At 41.3% G+C, this 20,517-nt stretch overlaps 1 protein-coding gene across 1 annotated transcript; it reads right to left on the bottom strand.

The window, feature by feature from the left end:
* Positions 1–1,134: 1,134 nt before the first annotated feature.
* Positions 1,135–17,397, bottom strand: st6galnac (ST6 (alpha-N-acetyl-neuraminyl-2,3-beta-galactosyl-1,3)-N-acetylgalactosaminide alpha-2,6-sialyltransferase). Its single transcript, XM_080872588.1, has 10 exons — positions 17,263–17,397; positions 16,079–16,398; positions 10,207–10,501; positions 6,782–6,947; positions 5,198–5,372; positions 4,951–5,089; positions 4,760–4,863; positions 3,952–4,035; positions 3,580–3,679; positions 1,135–3,228 (listed from the first exon to the last, which is right to left on the bottom strand). Exons 2-10 carry the CDS (start codon positions 16,213–16,215, stop codon positions 3,058–3,060), a joined length of 1,371 nt encoding a protein of 456 aa, XP_080728714.1. The 5' UTR covers positions 16,216–16,398; positions 17,263–17,397; the 3' UTR covers positions 1,135–3,057.
* Positions 17,398–20,517: the final 3,120 nt, after the last annotated feature.

The raw sequence follows: 20,517 nt of genomic DNA, 5'->3' as shown, positions 1-20,517 counted from the left end.
TCAAATATAAATGAGTGTAAATTTAAAACATATTAAACAATTAACAACAAAGAAAACATTCTTTCATTTTTTTAGCTGATGGCTTTGTGCCAATTTAGTGCATTTACACATTATGTGTTGACACACAGCTATTCTCAATGCATATCAGCAAGGTGGAATAGCACGTTTAGAGGCCCTATGTCACATCAGATCTTAAGTTAAAGAATAGATATCTTTCTCACAAGAGACATGTGTAATTTAGTTTAAAAGACTTGTTTCAAAAAGTTGGAAACAATCATTCAGTGCCTGTTGGGGCACAAATTTCTGGCTTTCATGCAGCCAAAATCAGCATAATTCTAATTTTATATTCCAAAAGATTTATAGAAACCGTGCTCATTATGCAGAATCATGATATTATGCATTAATTAATATTTCATTTTGAATGTTTATAGAGCTAATATATTTTGGTACTTAGAATTTTGGAGATTTTAGGATAGAAGTAACTAAAGCTTTAAGATAAATGTTACAGCGTACAAAATTTAGTGGAGAAAACAGAACAACATGGAAAAGGTGGTGCAAGACTCCTGATGAAGGTTTCTTCCTGTTAAAAGGAGTTTTTCCTTCCCACTGTCACCAGGTGTTTGCTCACAGGGGGTCATTTCATTGTTGTACTTTCTAGTTTTATTGTAGTGTCCTTACCTTAAAATAAAGCACCTCGAGGTGACTGTTGTTGTCATCATTTGGTGCTATAGAAATAAAATTGGACTGCATGTTATTAAGTCATAGGCTATTCTGTGCAATCAGACATGATACTGACTTTATACAAGGGTGCGTGGCAGCTGAAGACTGATTAATGTCTGAAAAGCTCTCAAATACTGTCTGGGTCACAGTGGAACAGTGGTTAGCAGTGTTGCCTCACAGCAAACAGCTCCTGGGTTTGAATCTGCCTGCTGTCTGGGGAGTTTGCATGTTCTCCTTGTGCTTGCATGACTTCTTCCCACAGTCCAGAGACATGCTTGCTGGGTAAACTGGCCGTGAGTGTGAATAGTCTCTCTGTGTGAGGCTTGTGATAGACTGGTGACCAGTCCAGGATAAGCTCCAGAATTCCTCATGACCCAGGATTAGAAAATGCAGTTAAGAAAACAGACCAATAAATAAATTCTCCATTTTATAATTAGTAACAGTAAATGATAATTTCTAGAACCTTCCTCTTGATCTTTGGTAGAAAAAAATTAATCAAAGCTGTAAAATAAAGTGTGACCAAACTCTCAGGTTATGACAGAAAGACTCAAACTCACTGAGATATGGATTTAATTTTTTAAAAAAAATCACAATCAATCATTGCACCGTATATAAACCAGAAGTCTCCTTCCCCTCTACAGTTTGCAGAAATGCTGGAAATATTGCATTGCTTTTTCTGCACTGATTTAATAACACAGAAGGCTAATTTTTAAATACACACGTTCCCTGATGTGACCGTTTTTGGTTTGGTTACCTTCCTTCCACTTCAAAACTTGTAGTATTGTTAATAAAATACAATAAAATCCCCTTTAAGCTTGAAGACAGTACATCCATGTAGTCGAGGGCAGACCCCCCACGGTCACTTCAGAGATGGAAGCTGATGAGTCAGAGCTGAAGGAGTCTGGCAATAAAGTTCAGTTCTTACAGTAATTAACCCAAACTGCTGTTTCACATTGAAGGCACTGAAAGTCCAGTAGAGGCCACAAAGTGTAGTTAAGTGTTAAAAAAAGAAATTAAAATATGTTTAAAATGAGAATAAATTACGTCCCTTAAACTAAATACTTAATTTGTTTGTGAGCTTTAAAGTCACAGTCAGTGAATTATTTCCCTTTTCATTCCACAGTAAACTCACAGAAAAAAGAAAACTCATAAAAATGGCCCGTGGTCACTGCCAGCAGTGCTCTGGCCGCGGGGATGGGATATTTTAAGCACGTTGCCAACTCGAGAGTGGTCTCGCTGTGTCAAACAATAATGACTTGAGCTTTTCCAGAGACCGATCGTATGATACGATCTAAAGTTCTCAGAGTAAACAACTGTTTGCTGGTTTGCTGGTTTAAAAATAAATACATAACAAGACAGAAGGGACAATTTCCAGTTCAGCTTGTAGCAGCAGCAGAAAGGTTCACAGGAAAGCCAAATATTACCATAAATCACCACAGATTGTCTGCAGAGATAATGAAATAATTTTAAAACAATCAAACTTTTACAATAGCAAATCAGTTCCCTCTTTAACTAGACAAGAATCTGTGCCCATCTATTCAAAGAGAGGAAATAACACTTTAAAAAAAATAGCATATCTGGAGTGTTTCAACTCCAACTAAAGCTGATAAATTCTGCAGATTCCCAGATTTACAGTCATGGTTTTGAATTCTACCAGAGTAGCACAGTTCAAAGTAAATCTTACACTGGTGCAGCCCCTCAGTTTATTCTCTGTTTGAAATGAACCACGTTAGCTTCCTTCGAGCCACCTTTCTTCTTATTGGTTGCCCCTCATAAACAGATGGTTTAACCAGCAGGTAAGTGAAACACTGGAAGAGCCCGTGTATGACAGAAGATGAGGAGGAGCAGGAGGAGAAGAGCTCCCCTTTGAGGTTGTTGAAAGCATCTTAACAGTCTGACAGTATCTTAGAGATTGTGACTCACAGCTTACACCGTTTGGATTTACCGTCACAGGATTGTGTGGTCCGGACCAGCAGGCCCCTTAATCCAAAAATCGTTTCTTTCTTTTAAATTAACATAAGCTCCATTTTCCTACCAGTCACCAGAATAATGCTTCCCAGCACAGAAAGATTCCTTTAAAAAGAGGCAAAACAAATAATAGACCCATAACTGTGACCTCTCTGCTGAACAATAACAGCAGCTGTCTTTTAGAAATCAAATTTATCATCATTTCCTTCATGAAAATAAATCATCTGCTGGTTTTGCGTTTATTTCAGAAAGTTGTGAAGTGTCATTTTGAGACGGGCACAGTCCCACGTTTCTGCACATCCCGTCTCCCTGTGACTATGCTGGTGAGCCGCGTGCAGATGGAGTGATGAAATTTCTCATCATCCTCGTTTAGTTGCGCATGTAGAGCCGTACGAGGCCGGCCTTGTGCAGCTGCTGCCACAGATTCATCTCCATACGCAGGTCGTGGTTGGCGAAGAAGCCAACAGGGTGATAGTTTTTGTCGTAATAGTGGTCTGAGTATTTCTTGTAGTCTGGGGTCATGAAGCCGTACGCACTTACCTATAATCAAAAGACAGACAGATTAGGAATCTGGTGACACGTAAACTGCAAAATGCCAGTTTTAGTTCAATTTGACCCACTTGGCTCATTTTCATTTTCTCAGGCTGGAAAACAGGTTTAACATGTGCAATTAACCGGATACGGAATCTGGACACGATGTATAAGGCTCGCTGCCACCACAGTAAAGATCAAAAGCATAACTCTGTGGAGGCTTTTTGACACACAGCAATTTAACAGAAATGCAGCACATGCTTCTGCAGCTCAGCTGCTCAAAGTCAAAACATTCTCACGCTATCGGGCAAGTACGGCCTTGTCTCCTGATAAGTAAACAACAGACTGCTGGAAATGTACCTTATCGCAGGTGTGCAGCGCCGCCAGCAGCATCGTGGCACCGGTTGATGGACGGTAGATGTCTTTGAATCTGGTTTTCAGAGTGCTGGATCTGAGGAATCTGAAACAAAAAGATCACAAAACATGAATAACCTGCGCTGTGAGCCTTTCAGGAACTGAAGCTTGAAGTTTCTCACACACACACACACACACACACACACACACACACACACACACACACACACACACACACGGTGACCTCTGTGGCCCAGTGTGGCTGCGTGGGGATCTTCCCTCAGCAGCTCTCTCTGGTTTCAGTCGCTGCTTCTCCTTTAATCCCACTTACAGCTTTTGAAACACGAGCTCTGCTTTCACGAGTGAGAATTTGCTCACCTGTTTCTGAGGTAACGGATGAAATCAGGATGGTACATCTTCAACTTCTCTGCTGACACGTCCTCACCAAAGTACTTCACTGGACTGAAGGAAATACGGCATTACTATAAAAACACCACAACTGCTGGAGAGCACGAGTATTAACATTCAAAGATCACTGATGAGCAGTGACGCTTCTGACATATTTGATCTTGTGACATTATAAACAAATACAGACTAGTCAGGTTTAATCTGCTGGATTGTCTGCAGGAAATATCATCTGCTTCATCTCAGCAATCATATTTCCAAAAAGTAAGACTCCGTTTTTGCACCTCTGCACAAACATAGCTGGCTGTGCAAGTCTTGAGTTGCAGACATACAGGCAAAAAACAAGTTTGTACAATTTAAATGAGCTTGAAAGTCAATATTTGTTATGACCACACTTATTCTTCAACACAGTCTGAGCTCTGCGATTCAGCTTTCTTTCTTTCAGTAGTCTTTAGAAATACTTCTCCAGGCTTCTTGACGGACATTCAAAGCTCTTCTTTGGATGTTTTCTGCCTTTTGCTCTGCTCTCTGGTGAGATGACTGTTCCTCTGAACAAGGTCAGGTACAACAATTGGACTGAAAATGAGTGAAAAAGCAGCTTGTGTCCTAAGAAAATCTTTGATAAAACCTCATAAAGTGTGGAGAACTCCTGCTAGTGGTAGTGGACCAACCCTGAGGACGCTTCCACTCCTTGGGCCTTGATGCTGATAATAATCAAATTAAAAACGGGTAACGCAGAAGAAAACAGGACTGAAGCTGCAGTCTGTAAAGTGTCGCTTACTTTTTGCCCTTCTCACGCCCCCTGTCCACCAGGGTGTGCGTCGCCGCCGCTTTCATCAGCAGGTAATCTCGGTCGTGATCCGGCAGGAAAATGTACCGCGTTTCCTGTTTGAGAGGAGGGAGCAGCCGAGCATGACAAGACCGTTTTAACGTCGTCACTTAATAAAGACAGATGTTTATTTCCGTCCTCACCTTAGACACGGGGGGTCGTCTGTACCCGACACCTGCGTAGCTCAACATGGAATTCATCAGCGTGTTTGTGGAGAACGTGTAGTGGGTGGTCCGAGACCCTACGTCCTCCTCAAAGCCCTTAATGATTGCCCCATTGGTCCTGAAGACCACAACAATCCAGAGACACATAATAAATAGAATCAGCATTATTTTTCTTATATTTTCATTATTAATGAAAGGAAGCAGGAAGGAAGGCGTCAGGACCGACCTGAAGACATAGTGATGGCTGTCGATCTCCTTCCCTTTCTGGGAGTTCTTCAGTATCCCTCCATTCCCCACCACTGCACAGCGACTGCACGCCGACTTATTGCCAGGAGCCTTCCAGTTGTCCAACATCTGCCAGTTAGCAGGTGAGTTGAGGACAGAGAGTGTTTCCACCAGTGCTGTTGGCACAAAAGAACTGATTAAATCTAAGATTTGTTTAATATAGGCGTCATGGTGACACGGTGGTTAGCACTGTTGCCGCACAGCAAGAAGGTCCTGAGTTCAATTCCAACATCAGGCCGGGGTCTTTCTGTGTGGAGTTTGCATGTTCTCCCCGTGTTTGCGTGGGTTCCCTCCGGGTACTCCGGCTTCCTCCCACAGTTTGTGGGGATAGGTTAATTGATTAATCCAAATTGCTACTAGGTATGAATGTGAGCACGAATGGTTGTCTGTCCCGGTGTGTTAGCCCTGCGACAGACTGGTGACCTGTCCAGGGTGTACCCTGCCTCTCGCCCTATGACAGCTGGGATAGGCTCCAGCGCCCCCCGCGACCCTGAAAAGGATAAGTGGACGCGGATGGATGGATTGTCCTGAAAGAACAGGAAAAAAAAAATCCCAGAGGCTCCATGTGGGCACACAGACAGGAAGCTGCTTTTATCTCTATGATAAATGTCTGTGCTGTGATGAGACCAGCATGTCCTCAATGAAATTATCCAGAAGTACTTGTAGTCCTACATCTGGCTCTTATAAGACAGAGTTGGAGGAGGATATTTTCCTGCCAGAGAGTTATTGTGGATTATTCAGCCTGAACAATTGTTTAATGTATTGATGTACATTTACTGTAAATTTATGGTGTATTACTGTATTTACATTTTCAGTTTTGTGGGTTTTTTGTCTGTTTTATATAATAAATAACTCTAAGACACTCCTTTTTCAAAATAAAATGTAAATACTTTTATTTTCAGGACCATGTCAATGTATGTTTAAATAAAACAAACAAACAAACAAACAAAAAAGCCAGGACACATACGCACCTCATCTTGAACTGGGGCAAATCCAGCTTTATATTAAAAAATAATAATACAATTAGTTGAATTTTGACCGATTTTCCTTGTTTTCCCATTATGAGCCGTTAGAACGGTGGATGTTACAAAGCTACAAATGATGATGTCAGTCTAAGTATGAGGCAAAAGCTCAGGTTTGATCTAAGCAGTCGGATCCTGACAGTTTTATTAAAATTCTTTGATGTCACAGTGTGGATGTGTTTATATGGAACTGGGTGGGTGGTGTGTGGGTGCACCAAGGCCCAGCATAAGATAAACAAGATTATTTTGAATCATGGACTCATGCAAAGCTGCTTTAATAAAGCCTAAGAATAAAAATCTGAACACAGAGGTGAGGATAAAAAAAATTAAAAAAAAGACTGATTTGGTTGGGTAGAGAAAAATTGCAGAGTTGTGATGGCTGCATTCCATCATGAACGTTAAACTAAAACTAAAATAAAATAAGTTTCACAAGAAACTGGAGAGTTCAAAAGGAGCAATCAATGAAATGAAAGGAAATTTTTTAGATAAAATCAAAATCTCACTGTCGTAATCGATCCCTCCCCAGCCATGTGCTCCAGGATAATGGCTCAGACGCCGGTGCTGTTCGGGTGTCACGTGTTTGGCCCACTGCAAAACTGGAATACTTTCCAGAAATCGCTCTCCAAATTCAGTTTTCCCCACCCGACTTCGGATGCTGTCTGGACAGCCCTGTGTGGAGCAGACACCAACATAACTGTTATCAGACCTCATGCAGACGCTCCTACCTCCAGACCTAAATGCAGTTACTGCACGTCCCTCACAATCATTACGAAGCCAACATCATTACTTTCACTCGGCAGGAAGTTCACCCTCAATATTGACCTCCTAATAAGAGTCTCACTGGGCGCAATTGCCTGGTAATTGCAGAGCGGAGAGAGAACAGGGCTAACGACAGGACAGATGCTGGAGGTTTCATCCAGCATGAGGCATGAAGTAACACACAGAGGCAGACATTGCTGATGAAAAAAAAAAACAAAAACCTTACAAGTATATACACATGTAGACAAGGAAGTAGATGTTAGTGGAGGAGAAATATTCTGTTTGAGTGAAATACAAGAGTGGAAATAACAGATAAGAAAATACATGCAGATGTTATCAGAGAAGGGTGCTCAAAGAAAATCTACCCACTGAAAGTGAGCAGATGATAGTCCGGGAAACTAAGAGCTTTAAAAGTGCCTCATACTGCACGCTGCAGCCAATCATGCACAGTCACATCGCTCTTTATTTATATACTTTAAATACTTCAACACACATGCTCGTGCGCACAAGCTTTTCACTCTTTGTTCAGTAACTTGCTGATCTAACCGATCTGCGCTTTTAGTGGATGATAAAGGTGTATCGCCTGAGCAACAGACGCCTGCTTTCTTATCTATTCAGGCATCTTAATAAACTTGACTCACTACATATATCAGCTTGGCTGCTGGGTAACCCTCAAGCAACAGACGCTATTTTAGAGACCAAAATGACAGCGTAGGGTCGTCTATACAGCTACAGATATCTATATCACAATAACAGTAGCCTCAAAGGAAAAATGAAGCAACCCGAGTCGGATCGAAAGCATTAATTTCAACCGATAAAAACCAAAGAAAAAAAATAAAACATTCAACACCAAAATGCTCTGTTAATAAGAAAACATGACTGAATAAGTTTCGCAATTTAAGAAAGGCAGTGATGATCTAAGTTCTCTGGAACATGGCAGTAAACTGTACCAGAAACAACAGCTACATGCTAATAACTAATAATAATAATAATAAGTCTGTGAAGGTTCTCAGTCATCCAGGTCATCGTAGTCAAAGGATAATAATAATAATAATAATAATAATAGATTGGATTTATATAGCGCTTTTCTAGGCACCCAAAGCGCTTTACAATGCCACTATTCATTCACTCTCACATTCACACACTGGTGGAGGCAGCTACAGTTGTAGCCACAGCTGCCCTGGGGCAGACTGACAGAAGCGAGGCTGCCATCGGCCCCATCAGTAGGCGGTAGGTGAAGTGTCTTGCCCAGGACAGAGAGAGCGCTGGGGGATCGAACCGGCAACCTTCCAGTTACAGATGAGCTTCCCAACCCCCTGAACCACAGTCACATCCTAGTGCATCAGTAGCACTACCACTAGTAGCATGGTAGTGCTACCACCAGAGCTCTTTATGTCAGGCACACCTCCTGTGCTGTAACATTTTTAATTTAAAGCCAATAATATCCAACCTTTACCTCTAAAATGAATGCAGTGGCATAAAAATAAAGAAATGCATCAACTAGTTTATCTTGATCGCGTCTTCTCTCCTTGGCTGTCTCTGCAGTCCGTTTATGTTAGTCATGTTATTTATGGCCTGAAACTTGCTGTTCAGTATTTAGATTCTCAACAATAACAGCAGCTTTGTTTTGTATTCTTGCTTCTGGTATAAGTGGCTCCTTTGTTTCATTTTTCCTCTGGGGTAGTACACCATGGTTTTAATCTTTCTTGTTCCGTCTTTGTTAAATTTATCATTAACTACAATGTCTGCACAGATCATCATTTATGGTATATGGCCTGTATTTGTATAGCGCTTTACTTAGTCCCCAAGGACCCCAAAGTGCTTTACACATTCAGTCATCCACACACTGGTGATGGCAGCTACATTGTAGCCACAGCTGCCCTGGGGCGCACTGACAGAGGCGATTTATGATATGGCCTCACCATTAAAGTCTTACAAAAATATGCAATGTCATCCATAACAGTCAGAGTTGATAATTAATCTGTTTTACACTCCTCCATCCTCATGACACCATGAGTTTGTGCTCATAGTGACGAAATGTGGAAGTCAGGCTCCATAAAAACAAACAAACAAAGAAAAAACAAAACAAACAAAAACACATGAAACATATTTCTACTAAACATTTACTGGAAAAAACAGATCCACCCAGTAACCATGGCAGCCGCCCTATGACATCTCAGCCCCGAATAAAAGCAGATGTGTGACAGTGCTGCAGGGATGATAAACCAAGTCATGTGATGGGCACCGCTGGTTTACTGGGTTCAAATTACAACTTATTACCCGCTGGCTTTTTTCTCACCACTTCAGTCAGTCACCATAACAATGATGTTTACCTTTATTATTTGTGTGGATTTGTGAATATGAAGGTCTGATATATTGTCTGTTGCCAAGGAGCTTAATTGCTGTTTATTTAAAACATGAATGAGCCACAGTATCAGAATACTTTATTAATCCCAAAGGAAATCATGGTTCGTGTTGTTTTTGGATCGATCCCCAGCTCGAACTGTCTACGTGACAAAATATCCTTGAGCCAGATCGTGAGTCTTGAGCTTCACCTTGCACATCCACAGATAAAAGTGCTGTAGAAGTGGGTGAAAGTGCTTTGAGTGTTAAACTGAGTAGGAAGTACCAGCACATTTACCATTCACTGGAAACAACATGACACTCATTTGGTAGAGTACGCGCTTCTATTTGTGGCCAAATTGCATACTGTCCATGTCAACTGAACATGAGAAAATATTTTTGTGTATCAGTGCATGCGGTTTCACTTCCTGTCTTTCTGAGGTCTTTGATTGATTTGATTTTTTGCAGGGCTACATGCAGGACCCACGCAAACATTACATCCTGTACAACAGCACAGTAAGGAGAGAAGAAGCACAACAAGAAGCAAATGTAGAGGAAGTTGTACAAATCGAGACATCCACACAGTCGTCTCGATTTGTCACATTACAGTCAGAGGACAAACTGCACAGACATATATGTCACATGTCACAGGGAAAACAGCCTGTAAAATATAGACAGATTAGATTTCAGATTCCTGGATTAAAAACAGCAAACATTTCTTTGACAGCTGCTGAAATCAGATAAACGTTTTGCTCTCAGGGGGTTTCATTTTCAGCAGCAGATGAAATCAAAGCCAGCAGACTAAGCACAGTTAAGGAGAACTCACCGTCTGCGGAGGGACGTCTTCGCTCATGTACGAGTCTCCTATGAAGGGAGGGTCCGTAGGTTTGGCTGGCCGAGCAGGCTTCACTGTAGGCCGTTTGGTATCGATCCTGGTTTTATTATTGGCATCATCAGATCTGGACTTGGATGTCTCCTTATCCAGGTCTTGCTTTTGCACTTTGTGATGCTTTAGGAACAAATTCCCTACATCCCTGTCTGGATGCGAGCTGGGCACTGGGGGCAGGAAGGTCAAGTGGGCATTGTTGATCGGCCCGTTGAGAGGCTCCTCGGATGAGATGCTGCGGGAGACAGAAGAGTTACCGACACATATGTAACACATACCAAGCAAGAGTCAAAGGACAGCTCCACATTATTTTCAACTTCCAACTAATGTGCCTATTGTGGCTTAAGAGAGCGCAGCCCAGAGTAAAATATGAAAATCAAAAATTCAAATACATGAGCTATGAAATTAAAGGGTTTGAGGGTCATCTTATGATACGAGCTGCTTCTATGTGTGCATTTTAAACAGTTTTCTTTGAAAATGTCATGAGCATAGATAAAGGGAAATAGTTCGTGCATGAGCATGTTTTTTTCCATTTAAGGCACAAAACGGGAAGTCGCATGTTCGAGTGCTTGGAAGGATTTTTTTTTCATATTTAAGATAATCCTGGAAGTGAAATCAAAGCAAAAACGCCCACATCAACAAAAACAACTAAAATAATCCACACAATAAAAAGTTGACGCCTACATGAGGACAAAGTCCCAGCTTTTGTTGTTCATGTCTTTTCAGAGCATTTGTGCTTTCCTCACTCGGTTGGTGAAGGTTTCCCACACTCAAATGTTTCTTTTACGTGTCATGTTTCAAAAGAGAACTAATCCAAAGTGTGTGCTGTTGTAAAGCAGAGGAAGGCAGAAAGAGATCACACTTAGGCAGGTGGAAAGAGCCAACAGAGATTTCAATAATAAAAAATGATATTTTTACTCTGTTGTACTCTTGATCAATATTATTTTTGGCAAGTAACTGGTAACATAAGGAGAAACAACAAACCAAAGTCATGAGATGTAAAAGTCTCATTGATCACCGTAAAATCCTGTGTGCTACAGTGTGACATTGCGATAACTGTGGTATAATTATTTCATGAGCCTGGTGGTTGCTCTGTGTTTTACACGTTTCTGTTAAAGAAAACATCCTCTCATATATCAATACTTTGTTTTCTCCGAGCATCAAGCATTAGCTGATTATTTGAACTATCGGGAAGCCTCTGGACGTCTTTATAAAGTGTTTCAGAGTCAAAGCTCAGATCCTGACATACTCAGTTGGTGAATCTCGTACAGGGCGATCCGGTTACTCCATTTTAGTCCAATTTTCCCAGCTGAGCTTGCAAGCTGCTTGGCAACCACCTCCTCCACCCCTGCGCCTCACTAACTGCCACATTTCAGTCAGAGGACAAACTGCAAACTCCTCCAACAGAATAAAGTTAATAAAAGACTGGGAGAGTTCCACCCGGATAGGTTGGCTTAACTCATCGTTCTAATCAATTGTGTTTACACAGCGTGCACAGACACCACAGCTGCTGGGGTATTGTTTGGACTCAGTACATATTTAATTTGATCTTTTATGCTTTCCTGTTCCGTGCCGGTGTCACCGAGCCACACTGCCAAATATAAACGACTGCATTTGGAAGGAGCAGTCATCTTTTGACTTCAAAATAGACAAAAAAAAAAAAAAAAAAAAAAGACTGTAAAGCAGTCGTCACTCATCACAGGGAGTCTCAAAGGTGGGAATTGGGGCCTTTTACGTCTCTGTGCACAGGGCCCCTTTGTGCATCTTATGGGGATTTCAGTTTTCTGCTCTTTGACCATTTCACGTTTCTACATGAGGCTTTAACACCAATGGCTGTAAAATATCTTTTGCTTCAGCGTCTAAATTCATGATCTTAACCTCCAGTTCCAGACTAAAGCAGCTGCAGGCGAGTGAAGAGGACATTCACATTATGATTCTTACAAAAGGCGTTCAGATTTTTTTTTTTAAATCAGAGCCCTCTGAGCTCAAAAAGCCCACACTCACTCCCGAGTGTCTCAAACAGCCCCCTTAGAAAGTAGCCATCTTTTCTCCACCCCCTCGATTTAATGCATTTAATGTGGACCCGTCGGCTTTTTAAACCTGGACCGCTGCCCGTCGCTACAAAGCTTACATTTCACATACGTGTGTGAGAGAGACCACCTCCAGTGAAATAACTCCAGGGGATTTTTTTCATTAGTGTGGCCGGAGTGCTGTGTGGCTCCTTTGTTGAAACCACAATGATACAAGTGGAAGGGAGGGGGATAAGTGCCGGTTACAGAAAACCCCTCGTACCACTTATGATCTCAGAGTTTAACCCTTCACACCAGTTTCACTGCCTCGTCTGATACAGCTCTGCATGTGGACTGTTGTCTGAACCTGACAGTGTTCAGGGAGGGAAAGCTGCCTTTTCTTCAGTTTTTCCCCTTTTACAAGGAGGTCACTGTACCAAATTCTTAGGCAGTGTCAATTTCAGGATGGAAAATGCAAGAGCAGCTGAGGCTTAAAAATATTGTTTAGCTGGAAAATACGATCCAGACGACTGATTCAAGAGGTATGTAGCACCATATTTTCAGTGCACAATATGGATAAATACCTGATTTTCACATAAAGGTGAATTAACTGGTCATGTTTAGTTTATTTTCAGGTGTTAAAGTCCCCTTTTGTCCAATCGTGTGCATGTCCGGGGGAGCTGAGAGTGGATAAGGCAATCCTGTTTAATAACTCACTCGCGTCATCACCAGAGTTTCCTGTTTCTAACAAAAGGATTAAATAGCTGAAATGAAACTGAAGCTTTATGCTTCTTCAAAAAGATAAAAAAATCCATAAATTTAGTTCAGATTGGAAAGCATCAGTTTTTATTTCCACACATCCAGTTTTGACGGGGAAAAGAACGTCGTCATGCACACAAAATATTTTTAAAGATAAAGAACTTTAAAACATCATTAGCAGCAACAACATCTGTAACTCTAAAGACTTGCATTTAAAGAAAAAAGATCATACGATATTTGAATGGGGCAGATGTTGTGGGAATTAGGGCTGGGTATCGTCACTGATTTCTAGAATCGATTCAATTCCGATTCACAAGGTCCCGAATCGATTCGATCCACGATTCGATTTAATTCGATTCGATTCAATTTAAATCTGGGAAATTTTGACAGTCAGAAATATAATTCAGATCAGTACATTTACATATTTTTGTATCTATAAAAAGGAAGCTGACACACGCAAGACTTTATCCAAGCTGTGAGCATCACAGCAGATGCCTTTGTGTCAAAGTAGCTGAAGATAAAACACAGAAAAACATGAAGGTGATTTTCCTGGCCTGGGATTTTATAAAAAAATATTCTGCAGTACATCAAAAACGAAAGAAAACCATTAATTAATGAACATTACCTCTGACGTTACAGCGGTTTTATTAGAGACACGGCTAAGCATTTTGCATTTTGAATAATTTTAAAAAGTTTAAATTTGTTCAGTATTGAACAGCAGAAATGAGGTTTTCTTTTCGGAAGAATGTAAAAGGGGAAAAAACAGCGGCTGACAGCCTGTAAACAACAGTAGACTTGTGCGTAACAAGCAAGCGAATAATGAAGAAAGCAAAACTGTTCGAGAGAGAGAGAGAAAGAGAGAGGGAGAGGGAGAGAGGGAGAGAGAGAGAGAGCTGCGCATCGCAATGGAAGCAAAACAGTAAAAGAGTGAATTCATGACGATGTTTATGTGAAGCGTTTGGATCTTCTTTTGCTGCTGGTTCGGTCAATATTGTTTGGAGAGAGATCAAACTTAGAATCAGCGCATAAAGGGCGTGAACACAAAGCGCGGACCCGGATCAGCGAGCTGTCGGCTTTCAGCCCCGACTGTGAGAAAGGCGACATCTAACTGATTCTGATCCGCGGGTCACGCCCTGTGTTTAAGTCTATGTGAAGAATCCCTGTACCTGCTCTCATTTACTGTTTGGTGGTTCTTGAAATTTTGTGAGATGTCACCAGAGATTCTGGCATTTCGGACAAAATAAATTTATATTAAAAAATCGATTCAGGATTTTAATGAATCGATTTTACGTTATCCAAGCCAGAATCGATTTTAATCGATGGATCGATTATAAAAACCCACCCCTAGTGGGAATCACTGTTGTAATGCTCCTCGTGCCGGTAGTAACACCAGTGTATCAAAACACTGGGACATGGGAGTAAACCTGGGATATGTCTGTGCTTGCTGCTTAATGTTTAACTTCTTAATACCCTTCTTGGACCTTGAATGAGAAGCTTTTTCTCTAACAATACAGACATGTCTCAGTCTCTAGATTTCTATTTTTATTCTTCTTAATGCAAATATTAAAAAGACAAGTTTTTCAGGGCTTCCACATACCCAGGATATCCAGTGACAAACATCCTGGCATCCACTGACCCTTGTTTAAGAGTGACGAAGAATTTGTAAAACTAATAAACAGCAATAAAAATTTGTTTTTAGAGTTATCTATTACTTTGAGATTATATGAGTATTATAAATGTCTTCTTGCACTTTTTTATGGCCTTTTTGCTGTGAGTGTTTCTCCTGTTGTTAACAGTAGTTTTGTGACAACAGTTTGATAAGGGCCACGCCCAGAAGAAGCTCAAAGACCCTGATGAAGTCCAAAGGTTGGTTCCTTTCTGCTACTCGTACTCAGCAGCATTAAATGTGTTACATATTTAACTGCCCTGCAAGCATTTCTGATGCGTCCTCATAACAGTTGGTGTACTTAAGATTTTATCACTGGTCATCATGGTCATCATGTGCATCACTTTATGGCCGTGTTCTCTGAATGGTTTACAGATGCAGGGGGAAAGTGTGGTTCTTAAAATGTGCTGCACCTTTACCCTGGAATAAAGTACGAGGGGATCTGAAACTGAGCCCAACTCTTTGTTAATGTTTTTTGCTTTTAAATGTCTTGGATATTTTTTGAGAATTCAGGGCCGGTGATGTAAATGAAAGCCTTGGTTAAGTCCAGTCAGAACATCGTGACGTGTAATGCGGCGAGGCTTCTCGGCTTTCTGCGTTGCTTTTAATTCTTCAGCATCATCATGACTGAACGAACGCACATATTGTCATGATTTTATCTCACGTCCTTTCTTGCGCCCGCATGGTTCGAGACATGAGAATCAGGTTTAACGAATTAAGGATTCAGTCCAATATCAGGCTGCTTTCATAGCTTTTATTTGGGAGAATAAACCTGCTTGAATATGCGAGCATTGCCTTCGGTTTCTGTACTTTAACTGCTCACATGTGTCAAATTTCCATCACGTACATCCCAAACGTGTCATCGGTCCCCCATTTCCCTTCTGAGAGCATCGAACGTGTTTGGATGTCATGCTTTAAATCTCCATACTGACCAAAATAACTCCGTTTTTAACCATAACTGAGCAGACCAATATTTATACTCATTCATATCTTGGAGTTTATATAAACTCATTGGTGTCTTTCTTCATCAGAGGTATTGTTGCCTTGCCGATTGTAGCATTTTCTTTTAGAGAAAGTGTCAGGTGCACATGTTATAAATATTGTGTTGCCTCCTGAAATCCACACCTGGCAGTTAGTTCCTTGTTCAAGTCATCAGGTGACACTCAGTAACTTTTCCCTCTCAGGCCTGAGCTGCAACTTTTAGTTTTGTCCCCTCTTTATTCTGATCTTCAGCAGGTGAAACACGATAAGCTGGATCTAACTGTACTCCTGTGTGCCCCCAAAAGTGTAAAGATGATGCACAAAAATGTCTACAAGTCAAAGAAGATTCATATCCATCTTATCATATCTGAGATTCAAAGTAAAAGTCTGAACTCACCCGCTCGCCCTCTGTATGAAGTCGTAGAGAGGCACCAGAGGCCTCTCCAGGGTCAAAGCCAGAATGTAGACAATAAGGACGCACGAGACCGTGAGCATGGCAAAAAGCAGCCTCCTGTGCAGCCCCATCCCAATCATGGTGCTTGTGACTCTGGCCGGCAGGCTGCGTCTCCTCGCCCTGCCCTCCACTCAGCTCCCAGGAACATGAGGAGCAAGAGGATGTGAACGCTGTGCCACTCTACAGGGCAGCTACGAGTGTCGACGGCGGGGGATTTACCCACGACAGGATCTGGGCTCTCCTCTGAGCTTCTCTCAACACAGCTACAGCGAGAGGCAGACAGAAAGAGAGAGTTGGAACGAGGGTAAAGACTCAGGAGGGGAAACTTTATCTTTCAGTGTCAGAGTGCCAAATAATCCCTTTTTAATGAAGTCTTTGCCTTCATGCCCCTGAACACAAAGCTCAGGGTCATAATCTTCATCTCCTTTTACATCCTGCTCTTGCTTATCTACTTTCTGCTCTTACAGTCTTCTTACAGACGAGAGAGGAAACAGAGGAAACACTACAGCTTCACACATTAAAAATATGCTGAGCAAAGTTTAAAAGGAAAAATAAAGAGGCTGGGAGTGGAAGGGATGACGATAGCTTCAGCTGAAAAATACAGGAAGCCAGAAATGTTATCTTACAGGAAACTGACGTCTTTAGTGCTTTAGTCAACTCAACCAGAAACTGATAAATACGTCCACTGGTGTGTGTGTGTGTGTGTGTGTGTGTGTGTGTGTGTGTGTGTGTGTGTGTGTGTGTGTGTGTGTGTGTGTGTGTGAGAGAGAGAGAGACAGAGGTTCCTAGGCATGTGGGAGTGCTGGCTGAGTCTCTAAATGGGGAATGGAAAGAATGTGATAAACTCCAGCATCTCTGATAGCAGTTATAACAGAGCGAATGAGCACTTCCACACCCCAGAAACTGGAGGTTTTACACAGTAAAACATCGCAAAAGTCATCCAGTAATTCATAACATGTCTGACAGAGACTTAGAGCAAAATATCAAAGAGGAAACAAAAAGCATCAGCCTGTGACAAATCATGACTCAATCTGCCTTCCTTTAATGAGAGGACTCTGAGAAACAGAAACCTCTTCAAAAAACCTCTGAATGCTTTTGAGAAATGAAGAACATGAAGCTTCACTCACCAGCAGCTGAGCTCCTGTTTCCTTTGCTCTAAGTATTTCCTTTCTGCTGCTCACAGTGGAGACATATTCCTCTAACTTAGCTCTCTATTGCTCATCTACTGTGAAGCGGTTGTGCTGCCTGCCTTGCACTGTATGGGCGGGACCATTGTGAAATGAGCAACAGCTGCTGGCAATTGGTCAACCCCCTGAACTCCAGAGCACGAGAGGAGGGGAGGGAACCCACTGCAGGCAGCGATAAAGTTAGTGAGACATGAGCAGGCAGCTCAGAAACACTCAGAGGAAAACAGATCAGCTTGTCTACACTGACAAAAGCCCTGATGCACGAGCTCTCATGCAGCGTGTCTTAACATTTGATTCCTGTGGTTGGCATGGTGCAGAATGTGGTGTCCAACATGTGTCACGAGTGACGCTTTGTGTGTGTGTTACATGTACCTGCACAGAAGTGAGAAAAGCCCCATTTGAGTCACATCTATTTCTCTGCTTGGATCTCTTGCAGTGAAGAAAATCTCACGAGGCTCCTCATCCACGTTTATTTAGGATATTTGAAGTGCAACCATAATGAATCAGACTGCCTGACACAGCCTGTGTGACTTTGTTACTCGTTTGTGGTTCAACTTACTCCAGTTCCTCTGACCTCTCCATCTTCATGTTGAGTTTATCTTCGTGGAGTTACTTCCTGTCACTTCCTTTCTCATGTCATCTGTCTTGTTTCCTGGTCTGCTCTTGTCGGGTTTTTTTTTTTTACCTTGCTTTGTCTGTTTTTTCCTTTTTCTCCAGTATCTTCTTGTTTTCCTAGTTTTGTACCTTTCGTGAATCAGTTTTTTTAAAATAAAGCTCGCTTTTTGTTTTGCACTCTACAACCCAAATCGACTCTCACAAGCACTCGGGCATGGATGTGAGTTAGTATATATCAGTTGTATTTACCTTTTTTCTTTTTTACTCAGAAGCATTATTTTAAAGCTCTAGTTACTAGAATACTAATATCTGATGGTTTATTATTATAGATAAAGCTATCAAGGATTATATAATGTCATGGGCTGGGTCTGTCACCCAGCATTTTGAGTTCATGATATATTGTGTATTTCTTTTGTTAGTATGGGGAAATGTTAGGTTCTTGTTTTGTATTATTAGTTAGAACTTGAGGCTTCATGTTTTGTCATTTATCGTTTGGGTTAAGCTCATCTAGCTCCTGTAAAACCCCCGAGTGGCTCAGCCTTAGTTTTGTTATTGATCCCTGCATTTCCCCTTTTCCGTGGGCTTTGGTCTCACCTGCCATTTGTTTCATGTCTCATGTGTGAAGCCCATGTTGTTTGGTCTGCCTCATCATGTTTTCTGTGTTATGTTGTAAGAGTCCAGTATGTTCTTTGTTCATTGTATTTAGGTTCCCTTCCCCTGCCTTGTTATTAGGTTCATGTGTGTCAGTGGTGTTCCCGTGTGTTAATGTTCCCATTGTTGTTTATTGTGTCATGTTTCTGTCTTGTCATGTTTTTCTGTTTATTTTGAAAGTCCAGTTTTCATGTCATTGTTTGAGTTTACATTTCCTGTGCATCGTTATGTTCATCCTTGTCAGCTGTTTCCTCGTGTGTCTCGACTTCCCCTGATCACCTCATGTGTGTATTTAAGTCCTCTGTTTTCTATGTTTCGTTGTCAGGTCGTCTGTTTGCGTCTCCATAGTGTTTTGTCATAGTTTACTCGGTGTTCATAGTTTGTCGTAGTATTTTCACTGAGTTTCTTAGTCCTTTAGTTTTCCGAGTGTTCACAGTTTTCTTAGTTTTCATAGCTTCATGCTTTTTCATGTGCCAACATCCAAATAAAGGATCGTCTTCTGTTCAGCCAGCAACTCCGCCTTTCAGTGTCTGCTTCTGGGTCCTGTAAACTAAACTTATCGGCGCACTCCGCCGGGACATATAAGTCATTAAAACCATCTAGAGAAGCCACATTTAAGTGATATGCATGTATATGGTTCTGCATGAGTACTCTTACTTTTGCTAAAAGCTAAAACGTTTGCCCTACTTAAATATGGAAAATCCCACCCACTCCCTCCTCCTCCTCAATCAAAATATGAGATGGGTGGAAATAAGCAAGAAGCTCCACCTTTAAGCTGACAATATGAAACTAAATACAATAAGTAAAAAAACAACTCTGCACTTTACTACACGTCATTTCAGTCAGGCCTCTGGCAGCACAGCCGCTGTGGTCTGCTGACCATCATCACCTGACACACACTTATTCTCTGAGAGGATTAATTGTTATTAGTTATTGCATAACTGTACTAATGAAATAGTGGAATATTTCTCTTCACATGTTAACAGAATCTCAGCCAGCATAAATCCGCAGGACGTCGGCTGTAATGGGACTGCAAAGGGCCTGGACTGGATTGGCTTAAACCAGGGGAAGAACAAAACTTTATCAAATGCACATCTGAAAACGCCAAGACCTTCTTTAGCGTTGCCTCAGAGTGTGGGAGGGTGAGAGCTGGGCGTATCAGTTCAGTCACTTGCACATACGTCCTTGTTTGATTCGATATCACAGCTGCAGACACTTCTGGGCAGATAATGGGCATTCCTGACCGATGACCGATAGCCTCAGTCTATTTGACTGAGGCAGGGGCTAAAATTGCTACAGCGGTTTTAAAGCAGAAACATAAGTGTAAGCGATGTGGCACTGAAAGAAAACTGTAACAATAAGGTTTTAAAGTGTTCACACTTGAGTTACATAATGCTTTGTGTTTCAGAGTAATTTTGTTTGTTCCCGTTTAGTTTCTGCTTAAAAATGTTTCCTTACACTTGATTTTTTTCTCCTTTCTACTTAAAATGACAGCTCTGGTGTTAGATTATTATTATTATTAGTATCAGGGTCAGAATATAAGAAGTATAGAGCAAGCATTACAATCCAAACACTTTCAGTAAACTCCTCAGTTTAAACTACAACAACTATTTTTATTTTTGTCAAAATGTAATCTTAGTTACATTTTATGTAACTAAAATTAAGCCAAGCTAAGTGAGAAACAACAGTCAACATGCTTCTCACAGTTTGAGTTGAGCTGGTTGGAGAAGTGCATGCATTGTTCCAGCTGAAACGACTGAAAAATTTCCCAGTTGGTTTTTAACGAGAGGGAATGGGAGGGGTGGTAACAGCTGGAATACTGGTCTACAGATATTTCAAGCATTAAATTCTGTAATTAAACGTTTAGAAAGCGTCAATAAATCATTTCAGGCTCCAAACCGACAGCAATTTAACCTCATTATGTGGACT

The sequence above is a fragment of the Rhamphochromis sp. 'chilingali' genome (assembly GCF_963969265.1).
Source record: "Rhamphochromis sp. 'chilingali' genome assembly, chromosome: 22".
NCBI lineage: Eukaryota > Metazoa > Chordata > Actinopteri > Cichliformes > Cichlidae > Rhamphochromis > Rhamphochromis sp. 'chilingali'.
This window is presented reverse-complemented; position numbering and strand designations above follow the sequence as displayed.

What these genes read in the sequence shown, in the direction of transcription:
- st6galnac (XM_080872588.1), bottom strand. Translation starts at nt 16,215, where the DNA reads ATGATTGGGATGGGGCTGCACAGGAGGCTGCTTTTTGCCATGCTCACG. An exon ending in AAGACGTCCCTCCGCAGACG is followed by an intron (nt 6,948 to 10,206) that starts GTGAGTTCTCCT and finishes TGCTCCACACAG; the next exon opens with GGCTGTCCAGACAGCATCCG. An exon ending in GGGCGTGAGAAGGGCAAAAA is followed by an intron (nt 4,036 to 4,759) that starts GTAAGCGACACT and finishes TATTTCCTTCAG; the next exon opens with TCCAGTGAAGTACTTTGGTG.